This window comes from Solanum tuberosum, unplaced genomic scaffold, assembly GCF_000226075.1.
Source record: "Solanum tuberosum cultivar DM 1-3 516 R44 unplaced genomic scaffold, SolTub_3.0 scf00096, whole genome shotgun sequence".
NCBI classification, from domain to species: domain Eukaryota; kingdom Viridiplantae; phylum Streptophyta; class Magnoliopsida; order Solanales; family Solanaceae; genus Solanum; species Solanum tuberosum.
In genome coordinates, this window is record NW_006239025.1 from 652,866 (window position 1) to 675,489 (window position 22,624).

Below are 22,624 nucleotides of genomic sequence, written 5' to 3' on the forward strand. Positions count from 1 at the left end.
TGACCGACGTGGCGGTTTTTCGTTGCTTTCGTCGGACCGAGGTACCATCACTTATTCAGAATGATCTGCATTTTTGACAAAATACTTGGAAAAATTATCTAATTAGATATAAATTAACTCCTTTTGTGGTCTCAAATATAGACATTCCCAGTATATTGATGTCTGATAATTAGTTTGGGTGCACTTCGATTATTGCTCTGAATCAGCACAAGTATAAGATAATTTGTCCATCAAAATTTAGGCGAAGAAAGTAATTACTTCGAATAATTTTTACTTACACCAAAGTTTAAATCTAAGATTAACTTTCGTAATTCTTCTTTCACTTTATTGACCACTTGGTTATATTGTTAGTCACTTTCCATGAAGCAAAGTTATGTCACATGAGTCATGGGAGGCTACATGAATATGATATTTAATTCTTTATCTAAGTGGTGCTCCCAAAGTGTCACTGAAATTAATACTATTAATAGCACGTTAGTTGAAGCCACAAGTACTAATTAATTGCAAGTAGAGTATATTTATTATTTAAATAACCCTTGTTGGTGTTTATAGTGGATCTTATTCATTTGTTTCATCATTCATGTACACTATAAAGTAGGTAAATGATCTATCGAACCTTTTTCATCTTTACGTTATATTTATGAGATTATACTGCGTATATTATTGTTGGATTACATTTTTAAGTTTTAATTTTTTTTACTGACCTTTTCTAGACACTTCTACCTTGTTTACTTCTTTGATGACTCAAATACACAACCTTAAAGTTAGAGGTGCATGAAAAGTGTTTATCACCCGAGCAATCCCTCTTATCATCTCGACGTAGTATAATTGAATAGGATTATTTCATGAAACACGCATTAATTATTATCTAATCCATTTTGCCTCCAAACATGATTTAGTAATCTAATTCTAGCGGCGGTTTCATGAAACACGCATTAATTATTATCTAATCCATTTTGCCTCCAAACATGATTTAGTAATCTAATTCTACCGGCGGTTAATTCAGTCAATTCAAAATTTGAGACCTATAATGAAGTTTCTATTCCTTTTTTCATGTCTTTCTAGGATGTCTAGTCCACTTCTAGATTCTTTTTCACTTTTTGGTTTTCATTGAATATTTAGTACCCTTTGAACCTCATAAATTTAGTTTTGTATCGAAAATTTTATTTGAATTTCACTAATTCAGTTTCGTATAGAAAAATCTAGTTTTTAAGGTAAAATGTCGCTTAGTTACCAAAGCCAACTTTATCATTTTTAGGTCGAAATTCGGATTTGAACTCCTAGTCTCTTGATAATTGTTTGAAAGTATTCTTTTTTTAATTTATACCACTAGACAGTGCGTCTAGCAGTTTTTTATTAAACCAAAAATCCTCAACAAAAATAAGTACAAGCAAAGGGGGCTTAGGCCTTACCTTTGTCAATCCTATGAGGTAACGGACATCTACTAATTAACAAGTATGGAGAAAATAAGAGCTAGAGAGAACTAAACATTCTATATAATTTTTATTTCCATATATTTATGCTGTCGACAACGGTACATCTAATCCATCAAATTGGAATTTACCACGTGGACAAAAAAATCATCTTTTGTCAAAAGTGAAATTATTTTTTTCAAAAATGATAAGATTCAAAATTTTGAAAATCTTTGTTCGTTTCACAAGGTCTGATTTTTATTTCTTTAAAGTTGAAAAATTTTCATGCAGAAGGAAATTCATATCGTTTGACTTATAATTTTTTTTTACCACAACTTAAAAATGAACGGAAGGAAGACTATCTTAACACATTTTTAATTCGTATGATTATTTTAAAAAAAAATAACATCTTTGACTTTTAACGGTTGGTTTAGAAGTACGGAAAAGGGCCAAAAATACCCTTGAACTATTTGAAAAGGTTTAAAAATACCCTTCATCCACCTATTGGGTTAAAAATACCCCTCCATTCATCTTTTTGGTCCACTATTACCCTTAAAACTAACAAATTTTTTTTAATTATCAATTACTATGTGGCATCTTTCTATTGGATAAATTTAAATTTCAACCTACCAAATTTTTTTTTACCCACTTGACCCATATCCACATTTTTTTGACCCAAACTTAATTACATCAAAAATAAAAATTTGATCATCCCTTCTCTCCCCCCCTTAAACCTAATAACCTATTTTCTTATTGGAGGTTTGAGAGATCAAGCACAACAGAAGTTCTAGTCACGAAAGGGAAGTTCACCAAAAAAAGCATTGGAGGATAAGTTAGCGTTCACAATGTTATCTGCTCATTGTCTATTGAACCTGCAAAATGAAGAGATTGAGGAAAACAACAAAAAAGTTGTTCGCAAAATAGACAACAATTATTTGAATCACCATTGAATGAGGTTGTATATGGTGATAGGAAGAAAATAAATTACTCCTATTAGGTTTAAGGGGGAGAAAAAAGATAATTAAATCTTTTATTTTTGATGAATCTCTTAATTGGGTTTGGATTAAAGAATGTGGATATGGGTCGGGTGGGTTGAAAAAAATTTGGTGGGTTGTAATTTAAATTTATCCAATAGAAAGGTGCCACGTAATAATTAATATTAATAAAAATTAAAAAAATAAAAGGTTGTTAGTTTTAAGGGTAATAGTGGACCAAAAAGGAGGATTGAGGGATATATTTAACCCAATAGGTGGATGAAGGGTATTTGTAGACCTTTTCGAATAGTTCAAGGGTATTTTTGGCCCTTTTCCGTTAGAAGTATCTATGACAAATAAAAAAAAAACAATTTAATAAAGCACTTTAGTCCAAATGTGGCAAGGAAGAAAAATTGGCCAATTGCACAAGTTGCATTTGCATTTTCTATATTGATGACAAACATATCACCAATAGTTATAGGAGTTGTAATACTTTTTTATTTTTTTTATTATCATTTTTAATCCGAGCTCTCAATAAAGAGTTGATTTTGATAGACAACGTTTTATTTTCCAAAAAGTATTTGTTGAAACTTCAAAGGAATCTTGAATCTCAAGCATATAAATTCTAATTCAAAGACAACATTATTTATCTAGTTTGGAATAGAATATCTATACCTGTTAAGCTCGAAATTTTCGAAATAAATATAAAGATTGATCTAAAATAATGAAGTTCTACCAAACTCGTAACTAATCCTTATATAGATTCGCTCATGTGAACACTCAGACGTGAAATTTTTAATTCTTCTTATTTGATCCAAACTAATCAATCAAGCTATGAACACATTGAAAAGAACAGTAACGAGCCTTAAAAGGACTAAACCCACATATACAGGACAAAATACAAAAATGACTTGTACCTAACAATAAAAGTCAAATTAAGAATTGAATAATATAGTTACTATTCTACAAAATCTATTTTAGTATATAATATATGATGTCAATAACTCGAGATAGTGCACTCAATGAGTTAGAAATACCCCTTTTTGCCACCCAATTTAAGGAAATTTGTGTGGGAAACCAAAATAAAAAGAAAATAAATTGATGGGAAAGATGCAAATTAGCCAATGAATGGACTACCAACCACATGTCAAACAAGGGTTGTGGTGGGGTGATTAATACTCCTTCATTTTTAATCAAGAGGTATCGGGTTCGATCCCCCATGGGTATGAAATTGTCTTTGTTAGGGAGCGCTTTACTGGCCTTCAATGTGGAACTTCCCGCTCGAATCTGAATTTAGTCGGGCTCTAATGTGAATATTGGACACCTAGTGAGAAACCAAAACCACATATACTTGGAACGTCGATAAGATTGTAATTAAGATTTAGAGTGATAACGACATAAATAAAAGAGTATTAAAATTCATACACGGTATTTGGACGTGACGATCTGTTTGCTACATATCGACGTTATGACAAACTTTATGGGACCATATTATTGATGTAAAAAAACAAAAAGATAATTCAAAGCTCAACTCCTCCAATCAGACAATAATATATTAATACTATCTCCATTGGCTACATCCAAATAAATATAAATATAAATATTTCGAACCCTTGGTAAAATAATTGTCTTTTTAGGTAACGTTTTACCTTTAAAGTGTGTTTGATATGAAGTAATATATTTTTCATAAGGAAATAATAAAATTGAGTTATTTTCTTGCTTAGTTTTTGTGTTTAGTACTTAAGTAAGAACATATTATCCTAAGATTATTTATATATAATCTAGACAAATACAATAAATGACAGAGATGGAGTGAAGATGTGTTGGAGGTGGGAAGAAGATAATCACTTGCAGAACTTATTTTTCTTACTTCCACTAGAGAAGTTATTTTTTCGTGAATCTTTTCAGCTCACGTTGTTGGCTATTTGAGCTATCACATTATTGGTGATGATTTGATTCACACTTTGTAAACCCCTCCCACATTTTCCTCATTTAAAAAAAAATATGTGTAACTTTTCGACGCAAATTCAAATTTATCGACTATTATTCGAGTACATGTGAAGAAAAAAAACAATTTTTGACTATCAAATTAATTATGTAAATTGTCCACATCATTCTCTCTAAAAAAATAATCTTTTTAATGCAGAATTTGTGTGTTCTGAAATCACGCAAAAAGATATTTTAAATTTCAAGTTTTCTATATTAAAAAAATACTTTTTAAGATGTTGACAAAGTTTTACTAAATAAAACAGATGGATTAATTGTAACATATTCTCAACGGTAAAGCAAATATTTAATTTTCTATCAACCTCGTTCACTCCTAAAACTTACCTACTTGAGCTTACTTTTATATTTTCATGTAAAATAGTATCATTAGGTCTTTTCAATAATTTGAACGATAAACAATTTTGAGATATCAAAATAAAAGTACTTCAAATATTCACGGTAAGATTTCACGATTAATGAAAGAAAACTAAACAATATATTAATAAGATTACTTCATTTTTAATCAGAGGTCTCATGTTTAATAATATTTCATTAAGTGTAAAAGGAGAATTTTAAAGATTAATTATTTCATATCACAATAACATAACATTCTTTTTGAAATTGACAAAAAAATAAAAATGTACCTTGTAAAATGAAACGAATAGAATATTATTACATTTTTATCCTTTTTTTTTAGAGAGAAAATCTTAATTATACAAGTGGCAAAACTAGAAGGGAGATCTACTTCTTGAAAACATATAAAAGCGTCAAAATAGGTGGCATTGTAATTGCCATCAGCTCACCATAATTAAATTCTCTTTCCATCCTAATTTAATTGATTTGACATAAAAAAAAAAACGATTTTTTTAAACATATGCATGATTATAAAAAATAATATTTTAAATATATGACACATAAATTGAGAAGAAGAATTAACTAATTGGACAACATGTAGGGATTATAAGTTGAAAAAAAATAGTTGAAGGAGAAATGAGATATTATACAAAAAATAAAAAATTTAGACAATTTTTGCATTGCAATTAACTATTTTTTATTACTTTATCGAAAAACTACATAATTTAAATATACCCTTAACCTTATATATAATCCAATGACTCGAAAATCTTATTTAGAAAAAAAGGAAATGTTAATGGTCCTTTAGCATAAGAAAAAGTTGAAAAGAGAAAAGCAAAATGTAAATGGTACGACTTCACACAAGGACCCGCTCCACCTTAAATCAATCTTCTAGTCCGTCCAAATGAAATAGTAAATATTCGTATACGAGCTTTCCAGAGTTGAAATCGTCTTTGTTAGGAAACGATTTACTCCATTCTATAATGTGAATTTTTTTGACACAAATTCAAATTTAATCGAATTCTAATATGAATAGTAAATACCAAATAGAAAAGCAAAAAGAATAACTCTAATGCTCAACATTTAAGAAAATTGATTAAATATTAATAGCAATTTAGAAAATTTAAAATTTTTAGTTAAACACAAAATACTTCTAATAAAAAATATATAAGCCTCGAAAAACACTTCTAAATGTTTTTTAAAAAAAAAAAATTAATTATAAAAGTTTGATCAAATGAACTACTTCTTTGTCCCGCTATGTGTTAAGACTTTGCCTGTCTCCCCCGGTCTGGCCACGCCTTCGTTCGACCCAATTGTCATCTCTAGATATTTATTTATTACAAGAAAAAATAGAAAGAAATGATTATACAAATGGCAAATCGTCGTTGACATTGCCACGTTTGAAGTCTAAGCACCAAACTACCACCTTATTTACCTATTTTTGTCATTTTTCTTAAAAAATATTTATATATTTAATAATAATTTAACTTTTAAATAATAATCTTATCTTAATTAGATAATTTATAACTATACAAATATTTATTCCATTCATTCACATTTGAACTCGACAGACTTATTAAGTAAACAATGATTGATATAACTATTTTATCATACTATTTTTATTAGTTGAAATTTAATATTAGGTTCTTAAAAAGTAATGTAGAAAAAAAGGTTTAATATTCTTGATATGTTAAAAATAATAAATAAAAATAGAAATCTATTTTAGAAATAATAAACAGGTAGAAGTGAACATGAAAAATATTTTTGACTTTAAAATTTCATGCTAAGTCAAAATACGGACAAGAAAATCACTATTTTATACTATAAAGAATTAAGTAAAATGAAACGTCTATATAAAATGAAATCGAAGGATTAGAACACAGCATACACTTTCAAAAAAGCCTTAAATCAATTTTATAAGTCCATACGATACGCGTTGGCAACACGTTAAATGATTAAACTAATTAAATTTATGTCTTAATCAGTCGACTAATACACTATAACAGATCTCTCTACATATTATTCATTTCCAAAAACATATTCTAAGCATGAAAAAATCTCCAAATATGTTCCCCAAATCCTTCTTCACTCTCCTAATCCTCTTCATTTTATCCACCGCCGTGTACGGCGGCCGTGTAATCGTCGACCAGTCATCGTCGGATCTCGTCTCCGATGGAGTTCACGGCGGCGGAGGCAGAAATAGTAGTAGTATTGGCCGTGAAAGAAGAGTTATCTCGCTATTTGCTGCACCAGTAGAAGAGGCATGTGAACAGAGCTATGGATTTTTGCCTTGCACGAAAACTGCTCTAGGAAATGTCTTCCTTATTATTGTGTATGGTTACCTTATGTTTTCGGCTGCTACTTATCTCTCCTCCGGTAGTGAGCTATTGCTTGAAATTTTGGGGCCTGGTCTAATTGGCGGACTTTTCCTGCCGATTCTCGGTGCTCTTCCTGATGCTATGCTCATTCTTGGTAAGATTTCCGTTTCCGTCCTTTCGTTTACTATGTTTATTTTTCCCATTTATTGCCTTTTTGCTTCCAAAAATGGCGAAGTTGTTGAAGTTTGGTAGAAATGAAGATACCATGTCCTTAAAATCAAATTTTCAAAAATCACCATGAATTCGAACATAGAAGCTTTTTAAGTTTTTTAAAATAAAATTTATTTGTTTGAAAACCATGTAAAATGTATTCTAAATAACAATAATTAAGGACACAGATATTTGCCTTCTGGCTCGAGCTTGTCTAGTGCGGGTTAGTTTTAGCCTGTGCGCACATAGCTTCGAATTTTTCTTGTCATAAAAAAAAAAACTTGGTTGACTTTAAGAGGGAGGTACTAGTTCAGAAGATATATGGTTTTTTTCTGTAGCGGAAGCAGATCTGCAACAATCATTTCTTTGTGTCATAGGTCCTCATGAAATGGATGAATTCCCTTTCTCCACAGCAGGAGTGGATCCAGAATGCGGGAGGATGTTCACCTAAACCTCACTGACAATACATACACTTTTATATAAGATAATTTTTTTAACTCGGTGAATTAGAGGATTCTTGAAATTTAAATCTTAGGTATTACATTTTAATTTTCAAGCCCTTGGTAAAAATCCGGATATGTCACTATTAACTTATATAAATATCCTCTGAAGATTCAAAACGTTTTTTGGTCTTTTGAATAGCTAAGCCTAGCCGTCTATTATGGTGGAAAAACTCCTCCTTCCATTTCCTACCTAGAACAAGTTAAGAATAATTAGTAGTACCCCATATGGTTGGACCCAACCTAATAGGTATTTTCAACACTTGTATTGAAATTTAGTCAGTCTGTAAGGACTAAAATAAACAATTCAAATCACAATTGTTTGTAGTTAAAAGTTAATTGAAATTTATTTTAGAATTGGAAAATCATATTTTAGTCAAGTAATTTGAGACAAAGGAGTATTAATTATTATAGGATATTAGAGAGATTCAGAATTGCATCAGAAGGAACAGAGAACCAAAAGTTTCGTTTGTCTTGTTTTATTATATTATTCTCTCTAGATTTAAGTTTTTGTACGTTGACTTTTGAGTTAACTTTTGTTGAAATAATTATTCATGCTTTGAATTCCATTTTTTGTGAAAATTAATCCATTTTTATAGTTGGATGTCAAATTTATTTGAAGAAAAACTTTACCATTTTATAACAAATCATTTCTCCTGAAATTCACACTAATATGAGCATGTAGTTATAGAAAATTGTTATCATTTTTATTTTATTAATTTTAGGATGTAGAAAAATGGATTATATTTGAAGTCAAAGCATCACATCATTGATTGGATTGATGATTTTCCTAGAAAAACATCTAATAAAAATGTGTTGTGATGCTAACATAAATTTGTATTTAGACATGGCAAATACAAGACCTATTGTAAATGTAAGAACAACTAAGTTTAAGTTGAACTAGTTGGTATCACTTGTATAGATCGGTTGCTTCTATTGTGTTTTGTTCTTAGGGAAGTTCTCCTTTTCATAATAAACCTTGTTTTGATATTATATCGTAAAAATCGTTTGTTGCAAGCCATATTAAGTTCACAAGTTTTTTCTTTTCATCAGTATCCGGGATTACTGGAAGTGCTGCAGAAGCGCAGAGCCAGGTCTCTGTAGGAATAGGCTTGTTAGCTGGGTCGACAGTGATGCTTCTTACTGTGATATGGGGAACCTGTTGCATTGTTGGCAAGTGTGATATAGAAAATTCTACTGCTGTGGACTTGAAAGACACTAAAGGGCTCAGTTTGACTGGTATGTCTCTTTACTTTAGAGTATCTGCATGAACTTGCTTTTCTCTCACCCTCCTTTTTTAACAAGTTTTATGAATAATTTTGATGTGTTGCATCCAGTGGATGCACTATATTACCAAATGTGAACTATTATGAATGACTGGTTTGCTAGTTAACATAGGGGAACTTTCATGAAACACCATTGTAACCATCTGGTACCAAATTGCAGGAACAAATCATGTATATTTTGCTCATATTCCATATGATATAAAGGATTGTCGTAAAGTTTAAGGCTCAGACATTTTTATGGTGACAAATATGTTCCTCGTAATTCTTCTTACAATATGTAGGTTTTTGAATAATGCATGTCATATTTCATGCTACTAGAAGGCAGGTTCTATCTATCGAAGTATTTCTGCTCAAAAAGTGGGTCTCTCTGTCTGTAGGTTCTGGTGTTACCACTGATATCTGGACAAGCTATGCTGCAATGATCATGGCCATATCTGTTCTTCCATTTATTGTTGTGCAATTACCACAGCTCTTCCATTCAAATTCAGGAAGACATTTAGCTGTCTTGATAGCTCTTATCATATCGTTGTCGCTGCTCCTCTCTTATTGTCTTTATCAGGTAATTGTCAGGTTTTCATTTTTTTTTCCTCCATCAATCTTGATGAGTTTTTCTTCTTTCACGCCACTGACATTAATGGCGGAGAATACGCTTAATCCTGGCTGGTAAATCGATAAACCCTGCTGAACTTCCTTTAACTGTTAATGCAGGTCTTTCAGCCTTGGATACAAACACGAAAACTTGCTTATGTAAAACATAAGCATGTCATATCAGGAATTTTGAAGCATTTAAAAAAGCACGCATTGGGGAGGCTTTTCACAGATCATGGAACACCAAATATAGAAGTTTTAGAAAAGTGAGCTTTAAATTCTTTCTGCCTTGTTTATATAACCGTAGAATGATGGCTGATGTGATGAAGCATTGTTTTACAGGCTGTTCAATGCAATTGATGAAAATGGTGATGGTCATCTTTCCCATTCTGAATTAAGAGCTCTGGTCGTAGGAATCCGTCTTGAGGAGATTAACTTAGAAGAAGATGATGCAATAGCAAAAGTACTGAAGGACTTTGATACGTCTTGTGATGATCAACTTGATTTGCAAGAATTCATTGATGGAGTTGAGAAATGGCTTTATGAAGCCAGGAGTTCTAATGGTTCTTCTGCTCAGGCTGGTCCTAATACAATCAATTACATCGATGATTTTCATGAGGTATGTTGTGACCTGATGACATTATTTAAATAGTTATAGTTAGGACGATTATGATACAGTGTAGATGAATGTTGCAGGAAACAAGGAGAGAGCACAGTCTCTTGGGGGAGGATCAAAGTGATGAACTTGTTGAGGGTGTCGAGAATCCTCGAAAAGTTGCTATAAAGGCTGCGTTACTGTTGTTGTTGGGTACCATCATTGCTGCTGTCTTTGCTGATCCTTTGGTGGATGCTGTTAATAATTTCTCCAGTGCCACAAGTATTCCATCTTTCTTCATCTCATTCATTGCACTGCCTCTGGCAACAAACTCCAGTGAGGCAGTGTCGGCTATAATTTTTGCTACCCGGAAAAAGAAGAGATCTGCGTCATTAACATTTTCTGAGGTTTGTTTTTCTTGCTTGACTTCCACCCCTTTAGTATGATAATTTAATTGATTTTCCCTCCAATACTTGCATTAGTTAATATAAACGACCAAATTCTTAATAATCACCGATGATTTAGACTTGAACTGAAGACTTAACTTGTAAAATCCTTTGTCGTTCGCAACTTTAGCTGTACCAACACTTCACTAGATTTAATGGTATATAGAAGCTTGAAGCAAATAAAGAGACAGACCTCATTCATCACAAAAAAAAGAAAAAGAAAATAATAGTAAAATGCAGAGACCAAGAACCTCAACTAGAGATTCTAAAGCTTTCACAGCCATTACATGTGTAAATTTCTGTCAGGACTTGGTATTACACTAGTTTTCATGCAATAATTACTCTCCTAATTTTCTTATTCTTCGTTCTTATTATTACATGTTCTTTCCTTAGCTTCAGTTAGCGTATTATTTGTTATTGCTATTGTTCTTTCCTCCTTTTGTTTTTTAGCATGTCTTCTTCACTACTGCATTTCCTTTCGGTACTTGATTTTAATATGCTTTACATGAGCTGAGAGTCTATTGGAAACCTCTCTACCTTCACAAGGTAGGGGTAAGGCTAGGTACACTGTACACACCACGTTACCCGGACTACACTTGTAGTACTACGTTGGATATGCTATTGTTCTACTTTAAACTTCACTCCGAGGTAGGCCTTGTTTGTTTTGTTCAGTTTCCAAGGCTAATAATACATTTGGTGATATCTTGCAGTTATATGGAGCTGTGACTATGAACAATCTCCTTTGTCTGTCAGTCTTCTTGGCTATTGTTTACAGTCGAGGATTAGTTTGGAACTTCTCATCTGAAGTGTTGGTTATTCTAATTGTTTGCATTGTTATGGGGATCTTAGGGAGCATCCGCACCACCTTTCCTCTGTGGACTTGTTTGATAGCTTTTGCACTTTATCCATTCTCCCTTGTACTCGTGTATGTTCTTGACTACGTCTTTGGTTGGTCATAGATCGATCATTGTATGGAACAAAGATCAGAGTTGGTGTGTATATTTTGAGCAGCAGTGCACATCAGTCGTCTTGAATGTGTCAAAACTTCTTGATTATAAATCTCAATTTGCTCTTCCCAGAGCTGAGAAACCTTGTTTTTACATGTAATTTGAAATTCCAAATACTATGTTTATTATGTATTGGATTTTTAGTTTTCCAGATATACATACATGTCCATTGATGTTAAGCCTATTGCTGTTGCATTCTCAGTCTCTCTCTCTCTCTCTCTCACACACACACGTGCACGGATACACATATTTATCAAATAATAGTACTATAGTTCGAGAGAAAGTAACAGTATCTACTCAGACACTACAATGGAAGTGTGTTGAATCAAGAACAGATTTAAGGCCATGAAACACATCCTTTGTTTAAGACAAGCCTGTTATTCTTCTGATGTTTTCGATTGTTACATGCAAAAAAATGACTTCCATTACACTTTTCACTGCAAAAGACTCCATAAACTACTTGAAAGACATGTTCAAGTAATAAAACTATAGTCAAACAACTATATCTTTTTTTCATTGTGAAACACCATGTTCAAGGCATCTTTTTCATTTTATAATTATCTACTACTGCAGTTTAGAAGTAATGTTTTTTTACCTCTATACTTAACAAACCATCTCTCCAGGATATATCATATGGCATGGAATAAACTTCTATAGCTTCAGATTGAGATCAACTTTTCCTCCTACTTCACCATGAGTGTTTCCTGGTTGGCCAATTTGCACGTTCGGAGGTGGGAAGAATCTGAAAACGCGTTGTTGAACTGATCTGTTTAGGCTTGACCTAGTGCTAGGCTCTTCAGAAACTTCCTGTGGAGTTGGAAAACTCAATAAGGATACATATAAGGTAACATGAATCATAAAATAAGATGTTGTAGTGCTTTTGTTGCTCACTTGAAAGGGTAGAGTCTCGAATTTAAACAGCTCGATATTCTGAGGGGCTATATTAGGAAAAACTTGCTGATTTACTGCACCAACAGCTGTAGGAGGAGCCAATGTGAGAAAATCTCCATTGAGAGCTCTATTTTGTCCAACAACATTCCTTGATTTTAAAGGAACTTCTCTGACAAGTTGATCAACGAGACTCGTTAGAGGTGAGTACTCAACTACTAAAACAACGCTAACTTCAGGAGAGATATCGAACCTTTTAAGATAAGTTCTTGAGTCTGAATTTGCTGTGGACATAGGGGCATCATAGCGCGGAGGAAATTTGCAGTGAAATGTAGGGACAGGAGGGAACTCTGGAGGGAATGGATATGGTCTTTTTATGCCAACCCTCTACATTAACAAACAAGATATAGTAGCTATCAACCAAAAACTACTAAACTTATATCTTCTACAAACATATTAGAAGGTGAAATAGAAATTTACCTTCACTTCATCTGGCCATAGAGGTAAATAATTATAGCCATGATAACTTTGGTTTGAAGGGGGCTCCATCTGATAATTTCTAACAGATGATGATGATATCCCTGATGAGATATTCACCTGCAAAATCCAGGATACTAATTTGGATCAGCAACTAAATTTGACTGTCAACAAGTTAGCCTGATTAACAAAATACAGTAAGCTACTGCCACGGAGTGTGATGGAATGGTAAAGATTTCTCTACCCTTAACTAGGAGTCTCAGGTTCAAGTCCCGGGAACAGACTCCTCCTTGAAAGGGCCTGTAGTGACTAGTGAGCATTCTACAGGGTTACTCCAGATTAGTCGTGCTACTGGATTGCAGACAACAAATGGTTAATACTAGAAAAGAACAAAGGTGATGACTAAGCTACGATCAACAACTGTGATGGAATGCCTTAAAAGATTTCTCTACCCTTAACTAGGGGTCTCGAGTTCAGGCCCTGAGAATGGAGTTTTCTTTAACAGGATTCACCAAAGCTCCCCGTAGTGGGCTTTCTTTAAAGCTAAACATGATTAGTCGGGCTAGTAAATTCCGGACACCAGATGATTAAACCAAGAAAAAAAGAGAGGATAATAAGTAAACTACCACCAAGGGTTGCGATGAAATGGTATCAATTCCTCTACCCTTAACCAAAGGTTTCTGGTACGAGCCCTGAGCACAACCCCAATGTCCACGTAATACGGAGCCTAAAACTCTCCATAGATACCTTTCTAAGACTCAAATCTAAATTACTTGAGCTAGTGAATTCTGAACAACAAATTGCTAAACTAGAAAAAAAAAAGTGATAAGTAAGCTACCACCAAGGGGAGTGATGGAATGGTAAAAGTTCCTCTATCCTTAACCAAACAAAAAGTCTCATGTTCGAGCCCTGAGAACAAATACCTCTAAAACTCCCCAAGTAAACATTCCATAACACTAATCTGAACTAATCAGGCTAGTAGATTCCAAACCCCAAATGGTCCAAAAACAAAAAAAGAGACAAGTAATGCAGCTTAGCTTACCATTGATGAAGAACAAACAGGTTGTTGATATTGTGGAAAGGAGAAAATAGGGGATTGAATAACAACACCATGATGATACAACTCCTCATCTTGATGATCTTTCTCAGAATTAAACTTTCCACTACACAATGTAGAGCAATCATCATCATACCCTTCACTCACATTCACTTGTTTTGTAGATTCCAAACCCTTTTTTGGACTCAAATTATCAATAAATGGTTTTGATGAATTTAGTCTAAAGTCACAATTTTTCAAAATGGATGATGATTTTAAAGCCCTAAAAGTTGAATCTTTTGATGTAACAATTGAATCTGATGGCAAAATTTCATCTTTTATTTGTTGTTCCTCTAATCTAATCTTCTCAAGTTGTGCAACACCTAATCCTCTTTGTGGAACTCTTTTTTGCTTCAATTTTTTAGTACCACTATTACTACTATTGTTATGTTCTTCTATTGTCATTATTGCCTCAGCCATTAAAAAATAAATAAATAAATTGTATCTTTATAAAAATTCTATATAGTTTAGAAAAAAAAACTATATTATATATATATAAACACAAAATCCATCAAGAACACAAAACAAGATTTTCTTGAAATACAGAGGATCTAAGAAATCCCAATCTGTATATTGAAGAGTGGATTTGAAAACAATGAAATGAAAATACTGAAATAATTCAGCAAGATTGTAACTTTGATATGAAAATAGTATAAGATTTTTGTGAAATTATAGTGTTGTTGATTAGATCACTAAACTATGAAAAAATAAACACACTTAAAAGAAGAGAGTTAAAGAAAAAAAAGAAAATCTAAGAAATTTCAAATTTTAAAATGCAAATCTAAAGGAAGCTAAAAAAGTGGTCTTTCTCCCATTTTTTACTAACAAAAATATCGGCAAAATGGTCGTTCCACTCTTCATTTCTTTTTCCCTAGACCGACTCTCATGTACTCTTCTTTCTCCTTTGTTTTCTCCCTCTTGTTTTTTTCGACACGTCAATATTTGACGCAAACTAAAAGTGTTAACTTTTTATAAATTTAAAAAATTGTAACATAAGTGATTATTTTAAGAGGAATTTTCGTATATAGCTATTGTTTCATCCCTAATCCTGAAATATAGTGATGGTATTTATTAAATGTAGTAATAGTTTAATTTAAAAGGTAGCGAAATATATTGTATCTACGTGCAAGTGAAATTCACTATAGTTAGAAGTAATATTTATAATTAAACCGCAAAATCAAATCTCTTGAGAATGCATTAATTCTCCTAAAAAGTATTTTCTCTATTTATTTTTACTTGTTCATTTTGAACTTTGTATGATCTACAAAAAATAATGATTGATATTAATATTAATATTTTACAGGAATACCATATTAATTAATATGTAGTTACTCACAAATAAAATTGAAAAATTATTTTTGAAACACTGAACAAGTAATGAGATCAGTTGGACCAAAGTGTGGGACCCTTTTATTGCATGCATGCAATTCAACAAGAAAATTTTAAATTAATAAAAAAAGATCATCATGACCTCTATCAATCTCCACATACATATAACCAACGAATAAACAATAAAAAGAACTCTTCGTTGGGTATCTTCTTCTTTTTTCCTTCCTCGAGTTGTGATTTGGCTGTTAGGAAGTCGTTATATAATATACACATACAATTTACTCGTCTCAATTTATATGATATTATTTGAATTTTAAGAATCAAACAAGAAAATTTGTCACCATGTTTTCTTTGCATGTCCTTAATATAAATTATGTCTGAATACACGATCAAAATTATGAAATCTTACTCAAAATACGAAGTATATCGTATAAATTGGATATATATATATACGATCTTATGTAAGTTGATCTTGACTTTTAAACTAGTTGTTATGATGAAATATAAATTATTTGTAATTATTGTTGTAATTTTTTCTTGGAAATGATTGATGATCCAAAGCGGCCTCGGAAGGTCATGAAGTCACTCTTTTTTTATAAAAAAAAAATATATTCGGAATTTAAAACTCCATGACGATTGCTATTTGTAAAATTAAAATAAAATAGGAGTATCATCGAAAATGCTATTTCATCGATGGGGGTTGAGGCTAGATTTAGTTTTTACAAACACGGCTTTAATTTTACATCATTTATAATATATTGGAATTGGTGTATAGCCAACTAATTTGGAAGACGTGAAAATGGTAAAAGTATATTCGTATTAATTTTACGTAACTATGACATGTGTTTGAACATATACAATTATCATTAATCATGATTAAATAACGTAGTATATTTTTACTTTGTTAGATCACAAATTGTGTTTTAGCCCAAAAATTCCCCTTTTTTTTTCGAATTTTCGGAAAAATAAAATAAGTCAAAAAGCTGAAAATGGAAGGTCCCGTAGCTCAGTTGGTTAGAGCGTTGGTCTTATGAGCCGAAGGTCGCGGGTTCGAGCCCCGCCGGGACCAACCATAATGTTGATTAATTTTGTTTTCGCTTTTCCGGTTATTTTTTTAGACTTCTTGTTGGATGACTATTACATACTATTTTATATTGTTTTGATGAATACAATATTATGAAATAGATTGTCTTGTTTCTCAATGTAACCCGAACTTATCAAAAATTATTAGTTTCGTCCCGAACTATTGACAATTCTAAAAACATCCTTCTATTTGATTAACTAAACTTAGATACACCCCGAATCCACCCCACCCCCACCCCAATGTGTTACATGACCTAACAAATGGTTACAAACTCATATAGGAGCATTATAATCTTAATAAAAAAACTGAGAGAAATGTTGAAAACACACCTAAACTTGACGAGAAATTAGGGGTGTATTTCCCTCATATAAAATCAAGGTGTATTTAAGTTCATTAGTCAAGTAAAGTAATGTTTTAAAGGCTGTTGATAATTGAGAAATTGAACTAATAATTCACGCCTAGATTAGGGGTGTTATCAATACTTATCTAATTATCTCTAAAAGAAATGAGTAAAGTACGAGGTGAAGCTATTTAGAAAAAAATAATTAGCTAACAAATAAAATAAAATTTAAAAAAATATGTGATCATACCAAATTGTTCCTTAGATTAAAATGGAACATTGGTAAACTATCCAAATAAGGTGTAAAGTAAAAGAGAAAGGAATAATTGCATTGTTCTTTTTTCAATTTTTGATGCTAACCACGCGAATCCTCAATTAAAACGAATCAAAAGATATCTTCTTTCTTTTCTGATTTGAAGCACTACAATATTATATTCCGATGAATATTCACTCTCTTAAAAGAAAATCTTGGATAGTGAGTGCCCTGATTAGGTAAAATATATTCTCTAGTCGAGTCAGGTTCAAAATCCAATTTATCGTGACATGAGAGTGAGATCCACTCAATTTTCTTATCATGATATCAAGGTGGTGTTAGAAGCCCAACATCTGAGTGAGATGATAATTTGTTATTTTGGGCAATACTCGTCTCTTGAGCTAACTATTGAATTGAGCTACATACAAGGTCAAGAAAGTAACTTCTTGGGACGAGTCTAGATCAATAATTTAACTTTCTTGCAATAATTAACATTCTTAATGACAAAGACTAAAGAAATAAGCTAAATTCAAAGCTCTTTAACAAATATCCTGTTGGTAGTGTTATCAAGGTGAAGAAAAAGGAAACTTTTCTAGTTCCAAAGAACTTAATAGGCCACATGCGATTGTGATAGGATAGATAGAATCCCTCTGCCACTTAACCAGATGTCTCGTGTTTGAACTCAAGAAAACAAACAAATCCGGACAAGGAGTGTTTTCATCCCTATAATGGGTCTTAAACACACGAATCAATCAGTCGAGGCTCCAAGACAAGTACCATTATGAGGGTGGCATATGAGTTCTGACTTGTTGGACAGTAAGTAAATAAACTTGAACTGATTTTTTGGATCCTTTGCTATTTCTGTTCTATATTTGACATTTTCATCACTCCTAGTATTAAACTTTGTAGGTATAAGAAAATAGATATATGCCAATGACAACACTATTGGTTGATGGAAACTTTGAAGTTCTTTTCACAAGATTTGATTTTTATTTTCATTTAAACCTATAATGGCATAGAAGTCATCCCACATGGGGTCAAGTAATTACACAGTCAATACAAAACTGTAATATAGAAACAAAATACAGCAAGCTCCAACTCATGATATAACCATAAAGCATTAGTTCCTCTGTCATTTTAGTAGGCCATCCTAATTATAAATGGTATTGAAAACATAGCCACCACAATAAACTCTACAATCCCTTAATACTACATGTTTATAGTATACTTTTCTCGCAAAGGGTGTTCAACTGACCATGATTTAAAATCTTTCTGTTTGACAGTACCAATCAATCATAAAGAAGTGACAATAACTACTATGAGGCAATTGTCAACATCTTGATGTGTCTAACTAATATTTTCCCAAGGGAGTAAGCAATAAACCCCAAAAAAAGAAAAAGGAAAACAAAGAGAGAACATCCCACTAGACAATCTTTTATTAGGTGTACTGAGATTTGCAGGGCAGGGGACCAAGAATTCATTGCCAAGTGGCACACTTTGTTGTATATGTGTTTGGTAGTTCTTTCTATTATTCAGCTTCTGCTTCATCTTTAATAGCAATTTGATTGGTTCTCTTCACTTTCTCAGTTTTATGAAGCCTAGCTTAGCCCCACTTAGTTCTTCTACCTTCCAACATTCATCTAGAATGATCATTTTCTTAACTTCCTGGGGTTGTCCTTGACAAGTTTATATTCCTAGCAACTTCATCATTGTGTGATAAACCACCCCTGTGGCTTGTACTCAGTGGGGCTATGACTGTTGACTCTAATCATCACTTTGTTACCATAAACTATGTTGCTCAGACTCTCCAAAAATGTTGCCACACCGTCGATATTATTGAAGAGTCTAAACAACAATGGACAGCAAAGAATTCTATCTAAGACATTTTTTCCATTTCATTCAAGACTTATGTTGGCTTAACTACTTAATAAGAATAAGAGCAACTAACTAGGCAAAAGGAATCAAAACATAAATAAAACTGTTAGCTAGGGACTTGAATGGCTGCCAAACCCTTTAATGATAGGAAATTAGGTAGATGAAGCTTTCAAGACTATATACTTATCTGTAAAGGCTAGTCTAGACAATATAGGTAGCAAAAGTCACTAAAAATTAGTTTAAAGCTGAAGCTGGCATTCACATTTTACCACTCTTTAACCCACCCTCAATCAACTCTACTGCTCATAGAAAATGACTTACCCTTTGATATTCACAAATATCCTACAAGTGATAGGGAAGTTAAAAAGGCCATGTATTTCTTTCAATCCCCTTTTGAGGGCTTGAGGAAGTTGTTGAAACATGAACTGGTTTTATCAGAAAGTAGTAAAGCAACTATCAAACTAAAGAAAGATCTCTCTTTCAACATGAAAAATTGACTCTTTTATCTAAACAGCTGAAAACAATCACATTTCTTCAATCCATTCACATTTTTAAAATAGGAAAGACAGCAATCAACCCAAATCAATGAAACAGTAATCAGGGTAGCAATGAATTAAAGAAACCTCCATCAAATTCAGGAACTATTACTAAGAATGGCTTTCAAGACTTAAAAAATTCTAACAAAACATTACCAATTCTAGCTTGAAAGTCTCCAAAATCATGAAATTTTAGCAAACAGCAGCAATATGACAAGTCTGGCCAAACACATAACACTCCTAAAGTAGCTTGTTGAGCTAGAAAAGCTCAATTACACAAGAACAAAATCAAGAAAGTTAAATAACTAATAATATTAGACCGGATCGAAGAACCTGAAACAAGGATCAGGATTCTTTTCGACACGGTGTATGTGCCATTGAATCAGACTCTATAATGAACTCTCTCATTCTCCATCTCCAGGCTCTTTGGCAGCATCACTTCTGTAAGTTCCAATTGCATTCAAGTAGAGCATATCCCTGCAAATTGAGCTCAACAACGTTTCAAGAACATTAAAGTTAAACAGGAAAATTAAAAGACTGATCAATTATTAAAGTGAATACCTGTCAGGGATTTTGAGAAAGATCAAATTTTTGGAGCTAATTCAATGGCGAGAATCAGAGGAAGCAGAGGATGGCTTATCGGAAATGCCATCGTGCTCCTCTTCTTCACCTTGGATTCGAGCAGGAATACGAAACCCAGAGAATTCGCCTACTTCAGAGGCAAATCCATAACCAGGAATTGTTGATGGATACATTGGTAAAACAGCTTGATGGTGATGACTTGGATCACCTGAGGCAATTGCTATAGTTGATGGGTCCATCCATGCTCGAACCGAAGATGTGTTACTGGACTGAAGGGGTCCCCTCTGAGAAAAAAACTGATTTTGGCCGAATAGCTGCTGCAGCAGCGCCGGTGCTGGTGGCGAATTGAACAAGTACCCACCAGGTCCTGTTACTGCTCCACCACTACCACCAGGGCCAGTGTCTCTACTGTCACTCCAAGAACCAAGTCTCTGATGCATAGACCAGCCAGAGGTGTCAAACCCAAGTGGGGTGTTTCCTGTGAAGTGGGCTGGTGCTTGAACCTGCACTTGCTCTTGTTCCCTATGGTTAGTTTGGTTATGGTGTTGAGCTTGCTGGTTCTGGTGGTGAAGCAAAATAGGATCTTGAAACTGTAAAGAGAGACTCAAATCTTGGTTCTGGCTATTGGTTCTTGACAACATATGGGGTTCTTGGAAGCTGTGGAACTGCATAGCTGAAGAGTTACCTGAGGTTGAAGAACCCATTGGAAAAAAGGACTTAATGGTATCAGCAATAGCATCAGATTCTAAAGATGGAGGCAGAAAGCTAGCAGTATTACTCTCCATTGCTCTTTTACTTGAAGGGCCAGCAACATTATCAAACAAACTAACATTTCCTTGTTGAAATGCAAAGTTGTTATCTTCTTGCTGTTTTTGAGCCTGCTCTTGTTCAATATTAGTGTTAGTAGCAGCAGCAGCAGATACAGAACCAATTGTAGGTTTCCAGGCAGGTAACTCAGCTAGCTCATCAATGGCGGGTTTCGCCTTTTTTATAAGCCAATCCACAGCTTTACTAGGTCTGTCATAACCAAGGCGGTCTTGAACATCGTAAAACTGAATAGCAGTATGAGCAGAGAGACGCACACGGCGGTCTCTGGGGCCTTTGGCTGTGCAAACCTTGCTGTGGCGGTCTTTCCGCCCTGTAGACCTCACAATGTGACCTCCTTGAACTTCTACAATCTCTCCTACAGTATTCCTTATACCCAATCTTGACGTTTCTCCCATTTTTCCACGCAATGTTGCATGTTCGACGTTTTGCCCCAATGAAGACGAAGAAGGCAAATACGAACGTTTCTTCGGTGGCGGAGGCGGAGGCTGTGGTGGAAGTAATTGTTGTGAATCTAACCTTCCATAAAGCAATTGATTTTGATTGAAAAATGGTTGTTGTTGTTGAGGATGAAGATAAAGCTGAGGTTCGTTTTCTGATTGTTCTTGATTTTCTTCTTCTTCTTTGCCAACTGAATCTTGATTTTGATTTTGGTTGGGATGATAATGGTGCTGCTGATTCCTCTGAGGATCCAGACTCAGACCCTTGTTCTGCTTTTCTCTTTCCAGTTTTTGATTGATTACGCTTGTTCCTCTTCTGTACTATTGTTCTTCTTCTTCTGTATCTGGCACCACTCTGAAATCTGAAACTCTCTGCCATTCAACTTCCCAAATTCCATAACTTATTCAACAAATATGCCTAACCCATCACTCCCTCTCTCATATATGTTTAAACAATTCTATTGATTTGGTTAATAGAGAAGAAGAAAAAGAAGAGGATGAGAATTTGCAGAGCAATTAAAAAGTGGCAAACAAGGATTCCTTTATTTGAGCTTTATATGATAAGAGCCAAGTTGCCAGCCTTGTTTAGATGCCACTGGTTTTGGTACTGCTATGGTTAGCAGTGTTTTTGTCAGTTATAAGATTAAAGGTCTTTGTAACCTCATCATCACTGCCATCTCTCTTTCTCTTTCTCTCTCTGTATGTACTCTACTGGTGCAGCTACTGCTGCTGTTGCTGTTGCTGTTGCTGCTAACCCTTGTGGTATTTTTTCACTTTTGTACTGCCCAAAAAGCACATATATCACCAATCCAAACACTCTTTTTTAACCTTTTGTCATTCAACCACAACCAACTTGGTTCAATTTTAACCCCCTTTCATTTCTTTCTAGTTCTTGGTATCCCAATTATATTTACCTCTATCATGTTCAAATAAGGCGTAATATGTAAATATGTTGTTTAACTTGATTGATTTATATTTATGTTCTTCAATTTTGAGTATACACGAATGAACGAGGCGATTTTTGATGTCCCACTTGTTAATGCTGTCCAAAGGCTTTTTTTCTCTTTTTGTAACTTCTTAGTTACATGTTACAACCATTTGGTTACTTAGCTCAAATTGACCTTTAAAATTTACTTTTCTTTTGTTGAAAGTGACATATTACAGCCTTTATAACACCTTCTTTTCCTCTCTTTCTTTTCTGAGTTTGCTTTTTTCTTTTTTGT

At 33.3% G+C, this 22,624-nt stretch overlaps 3 protein-coding genes and 1 non-coding gene across 4 annotated transcripts; 2 read left to right on the top strand and 2 right to left on the bottom strand.

Annotated features, from left to right (window-relative positions):
• Positions 1 to 6,631: 6,631 nt before the first annotated feature.
• LOC102600810 (uncharacterized) lies at positions 6,632 to 11,833 on the top strand. Its single transcript, XM_006348221.2, has 7 exons — positions 6,632 to 7,198; positions 8,808 to 8,993; positions 9,418 to 9,599; positions 9,749 to 9,894; positions 9,971 to 10,247; positions 10,325 to 10,630; positions 11,380 to 11,833. Exons 1-7 carry the CDS (start codon positions 6,775 to 6,777, stop codon positions 11,626 to 11,628), a joined length of 1,770 nt encoding a protein of 589 aa, XP_006348283.1. The 5' UTR covers positions 6,632 to 6,774; the 3' UTR covers positions 11,629 to 11,833.
• Positions 11,575 to 13,164, bottom strand: LOC107060816 (uncharacterized). Its single transcript, XM_015309148.1, has 2 exons — positions 12,568 to 13,164; positions 11,575 to 12,483 (listed from the first exon to the last, which is right to left on the bottom strand). The coding sequence occupies exons 1-2, from the start codon at positions 12,856 to 12,858 to the stop codon at positions 12,328 to 12,330; spliced, it is 447 nt and encodes a 148-aa protein (XP_015164634.1). The 5' UTR covers positions 12,859 to 13,164; the 3' UTR covers positions 11,575 to 12,327.
• Positions 13,165 to 16,461: 3,297 nt separating this feature from the next.
• TRNAI-UAU (transfer RNA isoleucine (anticodon UAU)) lies at positions 16,462 to 16,535 on the top strand. The gene has a single exon. It is a non-coding gene; the product is annotated as a tRNA-Ile (tRNA).
• Positions 16,536 to 19,631: 3,096 nt separating this feature from the next.
• Positions 19,632 to 22,286, bottom strand: LOC102601150 (transcription factor TCP4). The gene is made up of 2 exons (XM_006348222.2): positions 20,116 to 22,286; positions 19,632 to 20,031 (listed from the first exon to the last, which is right to left on the bottom strand). Exon 1 carries the CDS (start codon positions 21,357 to 21,359, stop codon positions 20,157 to 20,159), a length of 1,203 nt encoding a protein of 400 aa, XP_006348284.1. The 5' UTR covers positions 21,360 to 22,286; the 3' UTR covers positions 19,632 to 20,031; positions 20,116 to 20,156.
• Between the last annotated feature and the right edge of the window lie 338 nt (positions 22,287 to 22,624).

Excerpts from the sequence above, each read along its gene's own strand:
- LOC102601150 (XM_006348222.2), bottom strand. The coding sequence starts at position 21,359 with ATGGGAGAAACGTCAAGATTGGGTATAAGGAATACTGTAGGAGAGATT.
- LOC102600810 (XM_006348221.2), top strand. The coding sequence starts at position 6,775 with ATGAAAAAATCTCCAAATATGTTCCCCAAATCCTTCTTCACTCTCCTA. Across the intron at positions 8,994-9,417 it reads TAAAGGGCTCAGTTTGACTG|GTTCTGGTGTTACCACTGAT; the intron begins GTATGTCTCTTT and ends CTCTGTCTGTAG. Across the intron at positions 9,600-9,748 it reads TCTCTTATTGTCTTTATCAG|GTCTTTCAGCCTTGGATACA; the intron begins GTAATTGTCAGG and ends CTGTTAATGCAG.
- LOC107060816 (XM_015309148.1), bottom strand. The coding sequence starts at position 12,858 with ATGTCCACAGCAAATTCAGACTCAAGAACTTATCTTAAAAGGTTCGAT. Across the intron at positions 12,484-12,567 it reads TCGAGACTCTACCCTTTCAA|GAAGTTTCTGAAGAGCCTAG; the intron begins GTGAGCAACAAA and ends CCAACTCCACAG.